General features: G+C 42.4%; 1 protein-coding gene across 1 annotated transcript in view; it reads right to left on the bottom strand.

Moving 5' to 3' along the window:
* BBX (bobby sox homolog (Drosophila)) overlaps positions 1-9651 on the bottom strand; it is a 59777-nt gene extending 50126 nt beyond the window's left edge. Inside the window, exons 1-3 of the mRNA XM_009886433.1 lie at positions 9490-9651; positions 7747-7989; positions 1327-1525 (exon numbers count right to left, since the gene is read on the bottom strand). Of these exons, the coding sequence (XP_009884735.1) occupies positions 1327-1525; positions 7747-7989; positions 9490-9651 (604 nt within the window). The remainder of the gene's footprint in view (positions 1-1326; positions 1526-7746; positions 7990-9489) is intronic.
* Between the last annotated feature and the right edge of the window lie 11009 nt (positions 9652-20660).

Below are 20660 nucleotides of genomic sequence, written 5' to 3'. Positions count from 1 at the left end.
TTCTAATCAATTTGTAAGTTCTCTGTCCTCTGCTCTGACAGGTGTTCATTCAAGACCTCTCTATACCTAGAAACTCTACGTTTGAATAGCCCAGCAGGAGCGGTGGGGGATGGCAGACAGGTAGACCAGGAGCTATTACTTGTTCTTTTTGTTAAGTCAATAAACCTGTAAGGAGCATAGAAGTTACTCCTCTGATAGTGAAAGCATTATGGGATGAAGGGGCTTGCAATTTTTAGAACTGGTCTCCCTTATATCATAACTATGTAGCACAAAAAACTTTATTTTGATCACATTTCACAGTTCCTTCATAGCGAGAAGGAATTTCATTGCAGGACTTTTCATACCACTATACTGCCAAAAAGGCATACATGCTTTTTTATCCTTTTACACTTGTTCCATAAAACCATTTTCCACTCTCCAGCTCATGATCTCTCTCAGCAAAAAAGTCCTATCTGCCACATGCTTGTCATAAACTAGGTAGGATATGACAAAGTTCCGAATACACCAGTATTTATAAAATTAGAAACTTTAAACCGTAAAAAAGAAAAAAAGAAAGAAAAAAGGGTGGTGAGGGAAATATTATTTTCTACATTATCTGTTAGGTTCTTAAGCTGCCAGTATTTAACATTAATATCTCTGTATTTCAAGGTCATGATTGCAACAGTTCTGCTATTTGTGGAGAAGTGAGCAGTCAGTGAGAGATGATCTGCCTTTTACCAGTTCACGTGCTCCACCTACACTTATTCACAGATTCGATTTTTTTTTTTTTTAATGTTTAAAAGGTTAGAATCCACTCCTCCAAGGTATAATGGGCAAAAGAGCATATTTTAAGTGAAATTAAATCACTCTTATCTTTATTTAAAGACAAAAAGTTAGCTCCAGGAGTACATTCATCCACAAGAACGTTAACACCTCCAACTTCATAGACACCCATAAATTATTTTTGTAAACAGCAAACTACTAATCATAGTACAATGCTCTATGAAAAAGAAGAAGAATGCACACAATCAGCATTTTCCTTTTTGACTAGAAAATGAAAATCTCTAACAGCAGATAAGCTTGAATTAAAAATCAATCAAATCTGGACCCCAAGGGTCGTATGGGTTATGATGCCACATATCTGGACCCAACTCTTGAAAGCAATCAAGCACTAAGGAAAATTTTAGAAAGTTGTTATGCAGGTTTAACTGGAGTCTTGGCAACCTAATTTGGGACATGAAAGTTATTTGCACTATAGTACCATGTGCAGTAAAGAAAAAATTTCAACGCCACATCCTCAAACAAAATTAGGATGCTATGTCCAAGTAACACAGATGGAAATCTCACCTGCCATCCCGAAGTTAAGCTGTGGCATTTCTTCACTTTTTGTCGCTTTCCTCGGGCTTGGTATATCTTTTGCAGTGTCTGACGCTAAGGCCCATAGTTTTTTCCTGTTTGTAACAGTGGATGCTTGGGTTTTAACAGGTTTGTTTGTTGTGGGGCACCACTTGTACCCTGGATTTGCCTTCATAAATGCATCCTTGTACTAGAAAAGAAAAGCAAAATTACCAGTCATGCCAGTCATGCCATTATACTATCCACAGGGCAATAGAGTGCACTGTGTGTAACAGGATTTAATACAGTAAATAATCCTTAAATATCTTGATTTTTTAACAGTTTAATCACATGCTTAGAGTTTGACCACCAACACAATTCAGTAAGAAGAAATATTAAGATAAGTAGAGCTGTATTTAAAGAAGGGGGGTTTCTCTTTCCTCTCCTGAGGGTTTATCACCCAGAGCAGGCTGAAGTTCTGATCCTGCAAACTGCACCCCAGTGCTTGTACGCTCACTCTCCGGGAAAGAAACACCTGCTCGAATTCTTTTGCAGGTACATTCTTTGTTTACTTTCTAGTTTGAATGAAATGAAAACATACATTTAGCAATAAACACAGCATGATGCGCCTTACCTTGCACTCATTTTTCTCTAACAGTTCTGTATTTTAGAATATTTGAGTATATGCTTTCCCAAACCAGGCACTGAAAATAAGCCACTACCAGTATCATCTAATTTTCAGTAACTTCTGATACATCATCCCAGCATTCCTTCGAAAGTGTACCATACTGCATGGCTGCATAAAATAAACTGGGACCATTTAAAACTTTCTTTGGCCTTCAGCACACAGCACACATCTCAGTTGTTTGCTATACTCTTGGCATGAGGCAGAAAAACAAACCATACCAGACTAGTGGGGTGGGCAAAATGGTCTGGATCCTACATAGTTTGGGGGGTAGGGGGAAGGATAGGGACCTATTTTATTCACATAATGCAACAATGAGTTTTTCCAAGTATCTTGCTGATGGGACCCAAATCTTTGAATGTTAACAGCAATAAAAATAACACATTTCAGTATTTTAAATGTGTTGCTATGCAAGGTGGAGACAGGGCGAATCAGAGGAACATGCCACACATTCCAGCTGCAAATGTTCGCCTAACAACTGATAGGGGTGTACAGCACAGACTGCTGTGGGAGCCTACCCAGTAAGTACCAGCGCTCACCGCAGGCAGAAGGGACCCAGTACCTCCTCATGCACTAGGTAGCTCTCAATGGCAGCAAACGACCAAAAGACCGGTTTTATCCTAAAGTGCACGGCGGGGCAGCTGCAAGAAGTTCCTTCCTTGATTCCACATCTTCCCACCCACCCAGCTGTCATCATTCCCAGACATGGCACAGAGAAGCACCTATGTTTCATGCACATGCCTGCACAGAAACACAGGCAGAGGGGAAAAAAACAAAACCCCAAAACCTCTTGCGTATCAAATACAGAAATAGCACTGAAAACCTTGTCCTCTGATAAAGTCACTGCAGTGTTTTCCCAGATCAATAAACGGCATGCCTCGTGGCAAGATCACCACTGCATGTGTATCGCTTACTTTCATTTCCATCGTAACCTATCAGCTGGCACTTGCTACCTCCAGACTGTAGCACAGATAAAAACGTTTCCGTTTACAAGAAGCACAGCACCCTGTGAACCCGCTGTGTGAAGTCCTGTATTTATAGAAATGGCTATAAATAATAAAAATCTGCAGGGACCGCTGACCCACATACAGTCTGTATTTTCTGAATAGGGTGTACGTATTAAATCTGCAAACTAAGGACTGTGCCACCTCTCACCTCACCCCTTTTCCCTTTCCCTCAGCTTGGTTTGGGAGCTCAGTACGCCACAAAAATAGCCTGGTGGATGGAAGGGAAGGGGAGGGGGTAAGGGAAGAGGGGAAAGGAAGTACAGAGCGAAGCAGCTTTGCCTTCCATTGTTAAAGCCACAGCCCACTCACAAATCATGTTTCCAGCCTGCAGAGTGAAAAGCACAGAATCACTAGCAATAAGACACATAAGCTCTTCGTATCAGCATTGCTGCTTTGAGTAATTGAATTATTCTATGGAGCAATTTGACAAGCCGACAGGCTGCCCATCAAATGAGAGCCAGAACGCATGCCATTTGCGAGACGAGGCAGCAATAAGCTTTTAATCAGTTTCCAACAAGAGCAATTCAAGTGAGCTGGTGTATTAACGGATTTTTTCCTCTGCAAAGCCAAGAAGTGAACATTAACTGCACTCTCCAAAGGGGAGAGAGCAAACTGAGGGCAGACAACTCATCGGCCCCTGTCACAGCTTCAACACTCAAGGTAAACAAAAAAGAAAATATAAGAAGTAGTTAAACAATGGCCAAGAAGTAGTTTTATAAAATGCATACAGGGGCCTGATCCAAAGCTCAGAAAGACTTTCAGTATTGATTTCTGTGACTACTAGACCAAGGCCTAAAATGAACTGATAGATTCTGCTTGCCAGGTCATGAGAAGATAACTTAAATGAGCTACACAGTAATGAGAAAAGGCCAAAGCCAATAGCAGAGCTCACTGTTTTCCTCCATTTGACCAACTATGCAGTAAACCAACTTAACACAGCCAGCCTAAGGACATCTCTAAAATCACTTTAAAAGAAAAAAAGAAAAAAAAAAAAAAGATAAGTCCTTAACCTGGAATTCAAAGATAGCGCCTTGGTTCGCATGGGAGTGGCAGGGACAGACCAGCAGGGTCACATCCCAAAGCTCCAGGGATAAAAACGCACAGGATATGTTTGCGGGATTGGTCTGATGTATCATTTCTGTTTTGTGAAAGCCTGGGGAAGGATGTGTTATGCAGTGAGACTGATGCCCCTTTAGAGCTGAGGTTAAAAAAAGGTGCTGCGTTTCAGTGCAACTCCTTGAGTTGCTTTCATCACCAAATAAAAAAAAGATTTGCTTTCTCCAGTGTGGTGGGAACAGAAGGTCACAAGTGGATTCCAGCTACACCTCAGGATAACACTTAGCACGTGCTTAACTTTAAATGGATGCTTAAATCCCACCAACTGGCTATTAAATGTCACATGAATCCCAGAGATCTAACAAAAAAAAAAAAAATCAATCCCAATAAAATACTACACTTCGTTTTTTACTTGTGAAGGACACAGGGTTCACATTACACGTTATGGTCCATAGGTCACCCAGTGAACTTGCCAGACTTCAGCCAGAGAGCCAGAACATTTGCTCCCTTCTACCCCGAGGTGGCTGCCAAAGCAGGATAGCAAAGGATAGCAAGCTCCCAGCCGGGATGACTGTACCAGTGAAACCACTGGCAGAGCACTCGTGGGGAGAAACGTTAGCTCTGCCACTGAATGGCAGCAGCCTGGACTCATCAGGCTGCTCCCTACAGGAATCAATCCGGACTGCCTAAATCTTGCCAATGCAAGGACCTATTTTAAAAATGAAGTGTTTTCTAGCAAGGGAAACATGGCTTGAACAATAATAATCTCACTGGCTATTTTCCAAGGCAGCTGAATATTCCCAGTAAGTCCCGTAAGAGTTAAGAGGAGAACACTACCCCGATTATTGTAGTAACTAAAAATGCTAAGTGTATTTATGAGCGGCCAGAATTCATTTTCCCCTCAGTGAAAGGAAATGCTACCAAATGGTAGGAACACTTGTGGTTCCACTTGGGAGTATTTATCAGCTACTGGGCTTAAATCCTCTATAATGAAACTTTCCAAGTTAAGATGATCTACAAAGTCTGTAGGATACAAATAGAAAGTCTGCTCCTAAAGAAAACACCAGCAGAAGCTGACACTGAGCTCTGCAGGCACAGAATAAGGTCTCTGGGGCAGGTGTTGCTACAAGAGACCATAAACCACAAGACTGAAAATAGAGGGAGCAACAGGGCCAGTTTTTCTAGGAAATTAAGGCACCCCAAGGTACAGACAGATAGGTAATGAGATTTTCCAAAAGTGCCCAAATGAATCATAGACCCAATTATCCTCTCAGTAGCAATCACGGACAGATGTCCAACCCAATGGAAAACTTTTCATAATTCCATTTGGCAAAATGTTCAAGTGCCTCCAAAATCCTGAATCTTCCACACAGCCAGATATGTGTTAAGTAAATACACCACCACACTAGGATAGTATCAACTGCTGGTACTAAGCAGGTGAGAAACTGAAAGCTGCTTGCTTGATGCTTGATCTGAGCTAACTGGCTTTGTAAACTTTGGCTTCAAGTAGTAAAAACATTCGGAAGACTGTAAAATAACAGGGGTTGCAGCTGCTGCAGTAGGGACCACTTCTGTCGGGCCTGTTCATATCTCTGGAAGAGTAATTCAGATGCTCAAGGTACACAAGACATGTTGTGGGGACAGCAGATATGACACAGCATCCTTTGGGAGATGTGTGCCCTGCTAGGGCAGTGGCTAGAGGCTATGCAGTGAAAACTGGAAGTCAAAGGGCACTGACAAACTATATTTAAGTAATAGAAGCTCATCCACTGTATTTTCAACCTCAATGAGCTTATATGTATAGGCACACAAGCAGAAGACTACTAATACAATGGTAATTTTATGTCATTCCAAAGGCATTCACCTTCCTGACTTTTAAGCAAGCTCCTTAGGAAAAAGAAAAACACCAATAAAAAGTTCGCAATAGACTTGACACTAACATCTTTTTGACAGTCTCAGCAGTAAACCTAACTATAAAAGTGAGTGTTAAAACAAACAACCGATACACACATACACAGAATAGTCCTGGTGGTGAAGGCCCAAATACATTCAAATGACACATTATAGCTGCTAATTATTGTTGTAACATACAACTGTTTAAGGAATAAAAATTATATGCTCTCTCTCTTTAAGCATTCTTGGAACTAGCTGTAATGACCTAAACTTAGATTTATTGTTTCTCTTTGATGCTGAAGACGCAATTTGTTCTTCATGCCCAGAAAAACAAATAAATCACTACTCGAACAATCATTTCTACAACAATATGATTAATAGTTTCAGATCTGTCACTTCATACAGAAGTTCTGCAATTATTTTCCTTCTTAATGAATGAGTTTCCTTCGGCAACACAAAAGTCTACGAGAAACAGTCACATCAGGTTTATTTCTTCCAAAAATTATTTCTTCATTTTCATCTTTCCTTCCTCTGTATCTGTACTGGCTCTCCTAATTGCCCTTCTCCCACACATTTCAAGAAGTATCGCTAATTTGTAAGTGGGAATGCAGAACAATTCAGGAACGGTTGGACAAAGTTAAGACTCAAGTATTTCAACACTATGTCACAGACAGGAGACTACAGGGGTAGTACTACAGACCCTGCTTCAAAAAGGACCTGCCATGCAGAACACTGTTTTTCCTGTGGACCTTTCCATGCTCACACAAACTACTGAACAGCCTGACCTTACACATGTGTGTTAACAAGAGCAGACAACTTCAAGTGACAGGGCAGGTACAGCTAATAGTTTCCCCAACCGTTTCACAGCTATCTGTACTTGCAGTACACTAGCATTACTTAACAAATGAGAGAGATGTTATTCCTTCTTGCTGGCCCTCCATTATTTTTTCTAACACTTAATTCAATGGTTACCCACAATCTAGATCACACAGGTAATTACAGTGATCTGGTTTGGGGTGATGTTATCAGCCTTTGTCTTTCACTCTCCACTATCCATATCGACAGCGTTCTTGGGGCCAGCTTACCATGCAAGCTATTTCCTAAGAAGCCCCATTTAAATTTTAAAGTGGCATAAAATGTTGTGCAATATGAGGATAAATCTCTTTTCCTTGCTCTCAGTTAATGGACTCTGACTGTGCCTTGCTCTCAGATTCAGGTATTGGACTCTGCCTCACTAAAGGCTGCTATATCAGAAATTGGTAGCAATACATAGGGAGAACACTTCATGAAACACTAGTAAATTTAAAATTCTTTAGCATCAAAGGTAAAAAGGGACTACATTTGTTGACTATGCTTTTGGTTTGGTCCACCTGTGTTATAACAGCAACCTGTATTATCGATAGCAAATGCACAGCTTAAGGAAGTATCACTACAGTCAGCTGATACTGAACTATATAAGTTATTGTTTTCAATGGCCACACTCTATGCACGTGTTAATGCTTGTACTGCAGGAATTATCATATGATATCTACCACAAAGTGCATACATTTGTTCCAATGACTACTAGAGCCAGGTTAGTTTGTGTAGACAGACCAATTTCTTTTCATTCTGGTCCAAAGGACCAAGAGAATCAAAGCAAGAACAGCAGCAGCTCTGGGCACCATAATCCTACTAGGGAAGCTGAGGAGCTCAGGGAAGAGAAAGACCCCACAGAAAACATTTAATACACTGAGAAACAGGGGACAAACGTGTAATGAACTCCCTCTACATCACCATTCAGACAGTACGTACTTCCTTGGCCATGTCAGTGTACTTCTGCTTTTCTTTTGGATCTAGAACAGCCCACCAATCTGCCAAGATCTTGGTTGCGCCACGGTTATCAAGGCGAGGGTGTTCTTTTCGCACGAGAGAGCGATGGCGTTTGCAGAACAAGAGAAATGCATTCATTGGTCGGCGAGCTCGTTGCTCTGAGGACTCATCATCTTCAGTTTCATCAGCATCCTGCTCTAAACCGTCAGCACCAAGGAGCGGCACCTAGCAGAACCGAAAGGGAAGGGGTGTAAACTCAGTTACCCACGTTTCTCATGGAGACCAAGAGTCAATGTATGCTGTGTGTGAACAAGGGAGATGTACCCAGCTGTCCCCAAATGCCATCCGTTCGCTCCAGAAGACCCAGAGTTCTACATCAAACCTCCTCACCTGACAGTCCAAGGTTCATTCACACTGTCTGCAAGACTTAAGCTCTGACTTGCAGGTGGAGCACATTTCTAAGCTGAGGAGCATTCTCTAGTAACAGTCCTAAAGGGGCTGGAGGGAGGACATCCTTCCTACAAACTAGAAATCATCTCAGTGGGATGAGGTGAGCTGAATTACCTCGGACCTCAATCATGTGTGTTTGCAACTACAGCATGCATAGGAAAGAAAGGTAACAGTTGTTTCCCTGCCATTCATTACTCAGCCTGTGAGCTGTGCTGCAGTGCAGCCACTGCACAGCTGCCCAGTCAGAAACAGAGGGCAAATCTCAACAGAACAGACCCTGCCAAAATAGGGTCTCTCTACTTACAGGCCAGTGTATCATTCCTTCAAAGGCACACGCCACAGAGGACTATTTCTGACTGAATGAAAGGAATTAGTGTATGAGGCAGACAACCATCTCCTACATAACTCAACACTGCTTTTTTATACCACATCGTGAAAGTGACCTGTAAGGTCAACAGAAAGCATTGTCAGAGCGTCAGGCTCCTCCTTGCTGCTTCTTATCCTTGTCAGGGTCGCTCTTCCTTATCGGTATGTGGCTCAAGGCTGTCTCCTCAGCAATGACCTCTCCCTTCCTGCTTTAGGAAGGCATCAAGGAGATGCAGATATGAATGTTATCCACATGATGGAAACATGATGTTTCCATAACCGGTTCCCACTTCTTGTCACAGAGGATGAGTCTAACTGTACATCTGTGAGGTGCCACATTGTGGGGTCCTTACAAAAAATGGGTAAGGCCAGCATCATTGAACAATACTAAAATACCAAGTGTCACACCAGAGACAGATTATTCCACCTGTGCTCTCAATATTCTGGAGGGTAAGTTGAATTTCATGTGCAAAGATAGTAAAAATTGCTGACAGCTTTTTCCTTCTTTTTCCCTTTTAATATTTGTATTTTTTTAATCTTTAATATAGAGAGAAAACTATTAGCTTGGTATGTCCTCAGAGCCACTAGAAGCATCTATCAAGCACAGGCTAAATTCATGTCTAAAATAAACAAGTAAAAAAGCCATGTCAAAACCCCACCTTGAGCAATGAGATGTGCAACAGGTTGTTAAAACAACCCAGTTAAAACTCTCACGGTCTAACTCTAAAAAAAGAGAGTTTTGTCCAGGATTTTAAAAGCATGATTGACAATTCACTTTTTTGTGTTATTTGCTGCTTGCCTTTATAGCCTTATGGGCACAGTATCACTTCTTTTTATTGTCTGTGTTTGTTCACAAAAGAGAACAGCAAGAAGCAACCTTCTACAGTAAAAGCATCTGATGAAGTCTACCTTATCAATATCTTCCTCCTCTTCTTCCTCCTCCTCCTCTTCAGAGAAGTCAAGGAGTTTCTTGGCAAGCAGGGGATGCCACTGAAGACACTTTCTTTTTGGTCGCTTCCCAGTTCCTTCTCCTTCTGTCGAATGATCCTTATTCCTACTACTGCCTTTCATTACTGTGACCTGTCATGCAAAAATAGTCATAAATTCACAACAAACCCTTAGGCATAAATGACTATTGTATAGATATTTTAACAAATCAGTGACAAACATACGGGGCACTACTGCAAGAATCTTGGAAATTTTTGGCAAGATAGATGAAGATTTATTTCGATTATCAATAACAGCATGGATATACTTTTTCCAATCTTAACATTTCCACCTAATGCCAGATTAACGAGCAATATGTAATTTAAGAGTGTGAAGCAAGGACACCAGCCAGCCCAGCTCTTGAACGCGTTCCTGTCTGAAGGACAGCAGAAAAGCCCTCACACTTCACTAGTCAAGTAAGTAAGACAATCCACAGCTCTCCCACACCAGTGGCCACTGTAGTTTTTCATATTTTGCCTCTGAAAATGTCAGGATATCCATCTTTTTCAGCAGTGGAACATATTGCCAGCCACTCATCTGTTAATCACGCACTTACATATAGCAATGTTGATGCAGAGCCCCATGACAGTATGAGCTAGGATTTCCCAAGTGCCATTAAAATGTGCAATAGGGAAATTTGACTCCCTGCCTAAGAGAAGTGAATTTTAATACACAAATTTGAAGCAAACGACCACAAGTAGTTACCCTGACACTTCCAAAGTACTCATCAACAAAAGCCTCCGCACAGCAAACAAAACAAACCATCCACTGAACCAAATGCACGCAGAAGGTAAATAATATTTACTTGCACACCTATCCTGCGTGTGTCCTTATCTGAAAAATACCTCAGAACTACCTCTCAGTAAAAATACACGCTTAACACATGCTAACTACCAATTTAAGGGGTGGCTTAAAGATCTGCTGCCCAATTAAGGGGCAAATAAATAAAAAATAAATAAGATCAGCACACCACATCCAAGTACCAAAGCCCACAGGAAGCAAGCACTGCCGGCACAGTCTGGTCCCCTGTAGCCTTCTGTTTACATTGTATAATATCAATGCATAATCCTGATAGGACCGTGGCTGGTTTTCCAAGAAACCAACACAAACATCAAAACAAACTGAAACTGGAGAGTAGTTAGCCAGCTAGTTCCTTATAAAGCTGAAAAAAATTGATGAAGTCTCACAGGGACTTATTGCCAGCAGGTTAAAGAAGCTAGGCTAAGTCCTGGTCCCATAGGCAAAGCCAGAAGAAGCTTGGCTGCTGACTCTAAGGAGAGAGGCCCAAAAAGAGATTGAACCTTCTAACTGCATGGCCACATTGCATTTTAGGATGCTGCTTTCTGGAAGAAGTCTGCTAGAGCACTAATGCTTCAGCCTACAGCAGCAGAAGGGAAAGCTGCGACACCTGCCCAAGCCCTGGTACCACCATCGGGGCAAACGCCTCACCAGAATCACCTCACACAGCAGTGTTCAGCAGCTACAGCCTGTACAGCTCCGGCCATGCTCCTACGTATCCCACCCATTTAGCGATCACTAATTCTGTTTTTGGCTGATCTCTTCCATGTGAGTTTCTTGTTGGTTAACTCATTGGCATTTTGGCAATATGCCCTTGTTTGCACCAGAAATGTGCGTAAGACTCCAAAAGCCAGAAAGCTGAAGGACCTTCAGACACTGCCTGCTGGAAGAAACAACTGAACCCTGAAGGAAGCAGGTTCAGAATTTTTAACCTACATTTTAAAATGGCATTTTCCTGCATGTGCATTAGATTTTGTTAGTTCCTCCCCATCTGTCAGCAGTACCTGGCCCCCACCAGTTAAGGATGCCCTGTAACTTCACAGCAGCTTGCCATTAAGGTCCACACTTTGCTATCCCCATCATGATGCTTCTTCCTGGAGCATATTTAAACTTTTATTTTATGACACCCGCTCCTCTGATCATGTTCTGTAACCAACTACTTGTCTTTTCAGCGAGTATTATATGGCAAATAATCTCGCACCATTTCACTTAAATCTTTGTCCGTGACTTGCAAAGTGGCTCCAAATACATAGAAACAAACAACTTTGGCTTTAAAAGACCATTAAAGCGTGGAAAATCAAGCCGCAATCCAGTACCATGAAATGCAAGTTTGACATTATTTCTGTCCCACCATGACCTCTGCCATGTACCACATTGCACCGTGCTCCCCATCTGTCTCTCTTTCTAAAGTGCTGAAACACCATTTGCTTTTGTTTGGGGTATTTTTGGACACAAATCAACAAAGTAGCTGAGTTACTGTTGGAGCAGGAACTTCAGCTCTGCTGTGGGCAGCAGAGATTCGCTGAGTCTCGGAGTTTGTTAAATGATAGAGATCTGCCTATTACTGTAGTCAATAAGGTCTGTGGCCTATTTCCGAGCAGGACAAATGTGCTACAAGTACAACAGGCAGTCAGCTACTCCAGCCCTTACCACTGACTTACCTAGGTGAGCTAATCGTATAGTTTCTGCCTGCAGTCAGTCCTAAGTAAGATGAGTATTACTGCTAGCCTCCTACCTTGTTAGTGTGAGACTAAATTAATGTTTGTGGAGTGCTCCATGATCCTCCTTTACAAAGCTCAGCTGAAGTCTCAGTGCTATTTCAACAACAGCATCGCCTTTAGCTGGCACCTCTCAGCCTGGTGCCCTTCGAAAGATGAAGAAGAGAAAACTTCACAGGACTTAAGTGATCCCACGGTGTATTTCACACATGTTCTCCATCACCCCTGAGGCTCACCCGGTGCTCCACACTGAGCTCGGCAAGGCAGCACAGACCCTAGGTGCCAGTCACCTTGCAAGTCCCAAAGGGGCTCTCAGTACATTATGTCTCTCTACTACTTCCAAGCTCACAAATAACTTTTGTTTTCCACGCATGAATGCCAGGTATTGAACACCCAGTTACCACTAAAATAGATTAACTAAAGCTCACTGCAGATTCGTGCTGAAATAGAAATGTATGTTCAGCTCCAGGAATTCAAGCCATGTTCATTAGGTTGTTTTCTTAAATTGTGAACCATTTTACCCTAGTCATCACCCTGAAGCAGCAGTTCTACTCTAAAGAGGCTTTTTAGCAAGATGGGTCTTTACCCAACCAGCTGAACATGAATTTAGGAAATCCAAGACACAAAGTCAGATCCTGGCTGTTGCACAGGCATCATTTACTACAAAAACACACACAGTTGCTCTTTGCTTCCACTTCAGAGTCAATGTCTGCAATGATCAACAACAAAAATACTCCTGATTTAACCACACTAATGGAAGGTCTGAGGCCACAGACTGACTTCGAACTTTACTTTTACAGCATGGCCTAGAAGCACCCCACCCCTTAAGTATGTCAAGCTACATACTTTATCCTCTGTGCCCTCTTTTCTATAAAATAGGGGGTCATTCATAACACAAACAGACAAACTATTTCAGGCCCTCTTTCTTAATACTTGTGTTTCCAAATCCTTTTTCCCCATTTTTACTTATTCAAGTTCTCATAAGTTTTGACCTACATTTCAGAGACTTTTCTGGTGTTCGCTTTTTGCTGACGCCTCTAGTCAAATATAAGATTGGCATCACGAAAAACATTTTAGTTCTCTATTACATTGCATGGAACTTCTTACTTTTAAAAAAATGGATGCTGACATAGTGTGATGAACTTGTTTTCCTTTGGATTGCTTCATCTTCCATATTACTACCCTCCCACTTCATGGGCATTTCTGTCATAATTGTTGACATATTCACATACAATTATACAATTAAGGGAGAAGCTGTCCCATAAAAAAAAAAATCCAGTCAAATGCAAAACACAGCTAACATGGACACTTCCATTAATTTTCCTGTATGGAAGATTTTGGCAAGACATAGCGTAACTACTTAGACAAGACACTCCATGGTCAAGTGAACGCACGTATGATTAAATGACAGCACAAGTTTTACCGGCTTTATTTACTTGTTGAATGGCAAAACATCAATAGAATCCATTTAGTGGACTCTTCAGATTCTATTTATTAACTTGATTTTTTTTCCCCTTGACACATCATCAATAGCATGTTAGTTGCTCGTTTTGTGCGGGAGACAGGAAGCTGCCAGACAGAAGCAAGCAAAAATACCAGCTCCTTCTTTCCCTCACAGGGATCCCTGAGTGCTGGCAAGCATCCCTACCAGCAAGCTTTTGAAAAGAGAGCTGGACTTGGACCCTACAGGAACTGAAGCATGTGCTTAAGCTTGGCAATTAAATAGTTCCATAGAAAGTCACAGAACAAGTCACGGGCAGTCTTTGCAGGATTTGGGACTTAAAAGTATAGAAAATACACAGCCTCCAAAGCGCAAAGTTTGCAATAACTAGGATTTATGAACGTTATCACAAAAAATGTGATTTCTTCTACAGTATCAGTAAAAATATCATGTGTCTTTCAATGCAGATGTAATGGCTTTTAGAAGTTAGCAAGAAGAAAAACAATTAAAACAAGCTAACAAGATTTTACAAGATATCTCTCAGCTTAAGGATGACAAAAAAGTGACAGATGCTAGGGAGAAAGTAGCAATATTCCAACAAGACAAAAGTATGGACAGCTTTGCTTAAAATAAGCCACATATGCTTTGTAACATCACCAGAGGATACCTGTCAAGGCTGACATTCGTGATCCACTGACAGCAAGAGATACCTTCAGGGTGATGTTCTACACCTGCCTTTAGTGTATATACAAATCAAACGTTACAGAGATATTATACCAGTAAAAAAATTTAATCCCCCCCCCTTTTTTTTTTTTTGTGGGCTAGCTGTATTATTTCCTTTCTGGTTCTGGAAACATTAATCAAAGCATCACAGTTTTCTTGGATGTCTTATAAATATGTAATCCTAATAAGGCTTCAGAGAAAAAAAAGAAAAAGATTCCTTAAGAAAAGAGCTAGGGGGGGGAGGAGAGGGGAGTGGGGGAAAAGAATGATTGTTTAGCTTTTTATGGCATATGTTTCTATTTCAATTACACAACTGTATGCACGTGTTCATTAACAACAAACGTCTGATTACCTTCATTAAATTTCATTTTCCTCCTATCTTGCTCTGTTACGTACAAAGCCATATATAGACACGTGACCAGCTTTTGCGGTCCTAATTTTGGGACTATCTCACCCCATGGTTGATCTGTCACCGAGAATGCTCCTAGTGCTTGTGCTGAACAGGCTGCACTCACCAGGCATTCCTCAAACTATGTCCACAAACACCAAAATCCTTATAAAGGTCTTTAAAAGTAAAGAAATGCTGTAAGGCACATGTTGCAATATAGGCTAGGAAAAAATCCAAGACCTACAAAAGCAGAACCCCAGAGATAGGAATTGTGACTATGGTGTAGTCCCTGTTGGAAGGTTCTCCGTGGAATAATGTCTGAGCTTCAGCAACACTCATCTTATTTCCATGAGGATAGCGAAAGGAATTTCTATTTTCTTGTTACCTTAAAACTACACCTCCTGGAGTCCAGCTGGGACCCCAGATGACTCTATGCAGATTACTGGTACAAAGGAGCACAGGGAAAAATTCAAGTGGATCTTCCACACTTCCTGCTCTATTTTACACTATCTAAATTCTCTACTACTTTATAACAACAACTACCAAAAAGAGAAAAGAGGACTGAACTATGACACTAATGGCTCGGTGTTTCGGGGGCTACTCAGTCAGTGAACTGAGCTGTTTCAACAAAGACGCAGGAGAAGAGGAAATGAGCTCATGTTCTCACAGGTCTAGTGGGCTGAAGAGGTATTTGACTTTTCAAACAAAAGTAAAAGGAAATTGCTGACAGTAAAATACACCTACATAAATACAAAAGGCTTTTTGAAAAAATAAATTTCTTTTACCTCTGGAATAACTGAATTAGGATATTTCTATCATGAAGGACAAAAACTAGTTGGGACTAATTACTGACCAGTCAGTGAATATATTCTTTATTGTTTCACAGCAGAAAGCCATTAATGAGCTTTCTAACTTTCAGAGATGTGATGGTTTAATGGGGGACATGTTGAGACTCAGTGGAGTCCTGTTTGCTAGCAGAGGTTTGGGATAGAACTGTCACCACACAAAATGCTTAGCAACACAGCAACAAGTCTTACTTAATTTATAATTACACTCTTTTCCATCTCCATAATTGATTTTAAACTATTCCTTATTCTCTTAAACTCGGATCTGAGTTGTTTGCTTTCTTCGTTATCTAATACATAAAATTAGACCTCAAGTTCACTAAAAGAATGTCAACAGCACTTTTTTGAATTTTTAGCTTAAGTGAATCTTTCATGCCTACCAAAGAGGAATAAAAGCAACATATAAGAAAAGTCAGTAGATTTTAAACTTCAGCTCTACCCTTTCTCTGCTCATTCACACGTGCACAAAAAATAAGATGTTCTTTGGGTTTTTTTAATGCAAATAAATAAACCACGTTTTGTCTAGTATGAAAAGTACTTTATGTTGAACAACTGTACTCACCATTAGCATGATATCAGGATGCTTCAAATTAAAAAAAAAAAGGGGGAGTATATAAATTTGTTACTAGTGTTCACTTGCCTTTTTTATGTGCATATCATTTAGTTTTGCTTTTGGTTAATACTGTCATAGTCAATTCTTCAGAGTTATCAGGCAGAATAGTTAAGGGCATTTCAAGTGCCAGCTCTCTCCAAATCTACTTTTAAAATGGAAACCACACAGACAGCAAGTGTACAGGATGGCACAAGAAAACCTCACACTGAACAAGAAAGCCTCACGCATTCAATAAACAAAAAAACTTGCCTATTCTGTGCAAGGAATACTCTGCATACATGTGCTTGTGTCACCATTCCAGGCAACTGTGTTCTAAAAGATACTAAATGAACATGAATCTTTCCATGAGATGGAAGACTAATATAAGAAATAAAGTTTGAAAACTCATGAGGAGATATGTAATCTACTGCAAAGTCTTTTAATAATGGTTGATTTTAAATAACGATTTCTCATTTTTCTTTCTAGTTCTCTTTTTCTTCATTCATAGAAGACAACATGAAGAAATATAATAAACTAATATTTTACTTTGTAGGGAGTTCTTCAGCCTTTAGGAATGTCCTCATTAAAATTAGTGAAAGACTGGCAAACCCTGCCTGCTACAAAATTGCCCTCAAAAGACACACTTAGGAACTGGATCCTATCGCTACACAGTATGAGTAAACTGATTATGAAATTCAAAAGATGAAACTTAGCATAGAACTCAACTCTTGCGCTTTCCTTACACCCCTGCCAGAGAACAAACACAGCTGACTGGACCTTACTCACCCAAGTGAGTATTTCAACCAACAGTTAGCCTGAAATTCAGTATGTAACCCAAACTTGGAGTGCTACATTAGCGATAGTTCTGGAAAACAAGAGTGTATCATCATTATTAGGTTGCCAGCAAGTGCTTGTTTTCAGTAGGGAAACTACTTGTTAAACTACAACTTGGTAGCTGCAGTCTAGACAATATACTCAAAAAAAGGAAAAGAGAGCAAACAGTAAAAAGACAGGGAAAGATGAGGGAAGAAAAAAGGGTAAAAAAGAGAGCAAAAATGAAGAAAAAGGGCAAAGTAAAATAAAGAAAACGCTCTGTGAAAACTAGCATCGTTTAGCTTGACAAAGGCAAAAATAACCGGCTTTGAATACACAGAAGACATCAGCAAATAATCTATTTTCCACATCCATAATGCAGAGTTGGTGGGTGGCCTCTGCTGACAGGAAGGAAAACGGAGGCGAAGCCCTGGAGCGCGCTCCCTCCCAGTCAGCAGTACAGCAGCAGGAGGGTGTCTGCTGGGAAGGGGGGGGACAGGGAACAGACCCAGCACCCCGGGACCCCTAGGAGCTGTGGCATGCAGGCCAATGGCACTGCTGAACAAACCCCCCAAGTCGTTGCGTGTCGCCCCCCTTCAACACATACACTAAAGGTAAAAAAAAAGTTAATCTAATTAACTAAGTGGTGCACGGTATTTCAGATCTGTAACTAAAAATGTATTTTAAAAATGTATTTTTCAAATGTACTCAAAATGTACTGAATGCAAGTAGGATGGTCAGACAGCAGTTTGGACAATCTTTATAAAAACAATCACCCCCTCCAGTCTTTGATTATGTTGTTGTTTGCCATTTTTTTTCCCTCCATTTGTATGTTTTTTCCCCAGTCTGAATGACAGGTAACAGCCACTTATTAGGTAAAACCAAATCAGCACATTTATCTTAAACTTATCAGTGCTGGAAGGTACCAACTACCAGGCTTGCGGGAATTGGCTCCTGGACCTACAAAAATAACCTTTATAAAGTGAGAAATGGTTTAGGAAATTACCAAGCTTTTACTTTCTACTTTGCTTCATCCAACATATAACCTAACCTCTGAAAAAAGTCAGGACTTCAAACACTAATTATTAATTTTTTAAAAAATAACAAGATGGCCATGAGGTAGACAAACACTTTTCAAACAGACTTACTGAGGCCAGGCACAGTGAGTTCCGCTTTTTTTTTTTTTTTTTTTTTGTGACCAAGCTTTTAATGAAACTGGTGGATGAAATGGGAAGCCACCAACCCCACAGGAAACATTTGCTCTGTTGGGGCCACACAGTGTCTGTTTGGGAGAAACATGCTGTTTCCACATCAAAACAGAGCACCCAACGCCACTCAAAGGCAATGCACATCCACCAACCCAACCCCTGGCCAGCAGGTGAGCATTAAAGCCAGAATAAGGAGGGGGTGTGGGAAACACTCCGGCCTGAACAGCACAGTGATTTGGGAGTGGGAGGGATGGGCACGCTGCAGAGGATGGGGTCAGGGAAAACGAGGAGGTATCAGAAACGCTGCCGCTGCTACCCAGCGCCAACGGTTACCTGCGCTGGGGCTGTGACAAAACGACCAGTAACCGCATCATGGCACTGGTACCCGGGCAGGATAAAGGCGGGGGGGAGGGGCTGAAAAGGAGCCTCTGGTGTGCTGGACCCAGCAGCTGTGCCAGGGCAGGCAGGGGCTGTGGGGTAGCCTGGGGCAGGGCAACCTCCTGGCTGGTGCAGCTGATGGGGCACGGGGGGTTGGGGGGAGACGGACAGGACACAGGTCCCACCGGCTGTCCCGGCACTGCTCCCACCTTTAGGGCTCCGGCACCCATGTGCTAACTCCCCGGTTGCATCAAGCCGCCACCCTGTGTTTCGGGCAGAGGGAAAGGGCAGTAAGTACCTGCTTCGAGGAAAAGGAGAAGCCACACTCGCCCCCCCCCTCCGAGCTCGGTGCTGGAGGAGAGGGAGGATGCCGAGCAGGAGCCGAGCCCCGGCAGCAGGTGAAGGGGTCGGAGGTTGTTTGCTTCCAAACTGGCCCCAGCCCCGGGGGTTCTAAACTGGCAGCTGGGGGGTGGGGAGGACCGGGAGATCGGTGGGCAGGGAGGGGAAGGGAAGCGGGTACCTTTTGAAAGTAAACTTAAAAAAACCAACCAAAACAAAACCAAAACCCGACAAGGAGCAGCAGGCACCAGGGAACTAAAGCAGCAGGCAGCCCACCCAAAGGGTGCGCGAAGCGGCCGGCTGGTGCAGTGGAGGGGAAAGGGGCTCATCTGCCCCGTGCAGCAGAGCGCGTGTCTTCCACGGAAGAGTTTGCCTCGCAGAAATAGGTTTGGAGGTGTAAATCACCAACATCTTTGCTCAAACGCATCAGTGTCTCCAAACAGGGGCCTCCACAGAAGGGTGCAGTTTAAACAGTTTGAAGTAACCAGCCATAACCGTTTTCTATTAACCTTGTTTTTCAGATCATGTGGCTTTCTCCCAGTCACTTGAAAAAAAAAGCAGCTGTCTGAAGACTCAAGTCTTAACCCAAAGAGGCCTTTTTTTGCCTTGAGCTTCAGTTACAGTAGTGCATTGGCTATTGCAAGATTCATTTCAGCCTTCATCAGCTGCAGAAACAACAGAACAAGAACCCCAGCAAGTCACATCTATGCTTACTTCCCCAAAATGCTAACGAGACTCCAGTGACACCACTCCGCTAGTCAAAATTTATGGTTCATAGACTGCAGGAGAGAAGCATTTGTTGGGGTGAAAGCCATCCTTTGGGCACTAACCAGCCCAGGTACCATCTGACTGCCACAGCAGGTGTGACCACCGCCACGCGCATCCCCTGGGAAAATCCGCCTGGATTACCCCAGCCTCCTCCTTCACCTGCAGCTCCCAGAGAGCAAGGCAGGGGCTTCCCTGGCTGCACTGCTCTGTGCAGGGCAAACGCAAAAGGAGCCAGGCAGCAGCGCCAGGCCTCCCTGCATATGTAGGCGAGGCTGGTCACCCAGGGGATGGACACACTGGGACATCTGCGCTGCAAGACTTGGCCCTGCTGCTAGGTGAAAGAGATCTGACCCACCCAGCCAGAAGGCTTCAGCATCCTTTTGCTCCAAAGCAGCATTTCTTTTTGCTGCCGCAACAGGAGAGAGCGCCAACAAACCCGGGAAGGTGGGCAGAATAAATGCCTGAAATTCAAAACACAGAGGAGGCAGAGCCCAACTGACTCTGCTTCCTCCCACGGAGGGGGGATAATGACAAGTACCCGCCACAAAAGCCCTCTGCTGACGCCAGAGCAATTTATCAATGGCGTATACTTTTCCTCCAGGGACACAGACAGACGGTGAAATGCAACCACTTCTCCGACAGGAGAGGAGGGCTCGTCTGCAGAGCATCACAGACCATAGCAACATCACAATGCAAAAAAACAAGTTAAAGCAAGGGAGAAATTTTGACAGAGAGAATAGCTGCCTGACAGCAATGAAGACAAGGGTCCACAACTGAGAGAGCATTCACGTATGCACCCTGAAAAAATTGCTTTGTGCTCCTGTGTGATGGAGACTACCTGAGCCTGCACGAAAAGCAGCTTTTCTAGAAAGACAGCTGTCATTCCTGTGTTTTGCTGTTACTTTAATATCGTCCTAAAATGAAAATCTTTGTGCTTTGTTAATTGGATCGCCAGGGCTTCCCTCTAGCTTTTGCAAGTCACTAAAGAGTTAATCTCTGTGTAAAGAGCTTTAGAGCCAGTGAGATTGCTGGTAAGATGGCCACAGGAAATACTTAATGAATTTCAGTGCATGGGTACTCCC

The sequence above is a fragment of the Charadrius vociferus genome, unplaced genomic scaffold, assembly GCF_000708025.1.
Source record: "Charadrius vociferus isolate BGI_N301 unplaced genomic scaffold, ASM70802v2 scaffold496, whole genome shotgun sequence".
NCBI classification, from domain to species: Eukaryota; Metazoa; Chordata; class Aves; order Charadriiformes; family Charadriidae; genus Charadrius; species Charadrius vociferus.
Note: the sequence above shows the minus strand (reverse complement) of the source record. Positions and strands in the feature narration are given on the sequence as shown.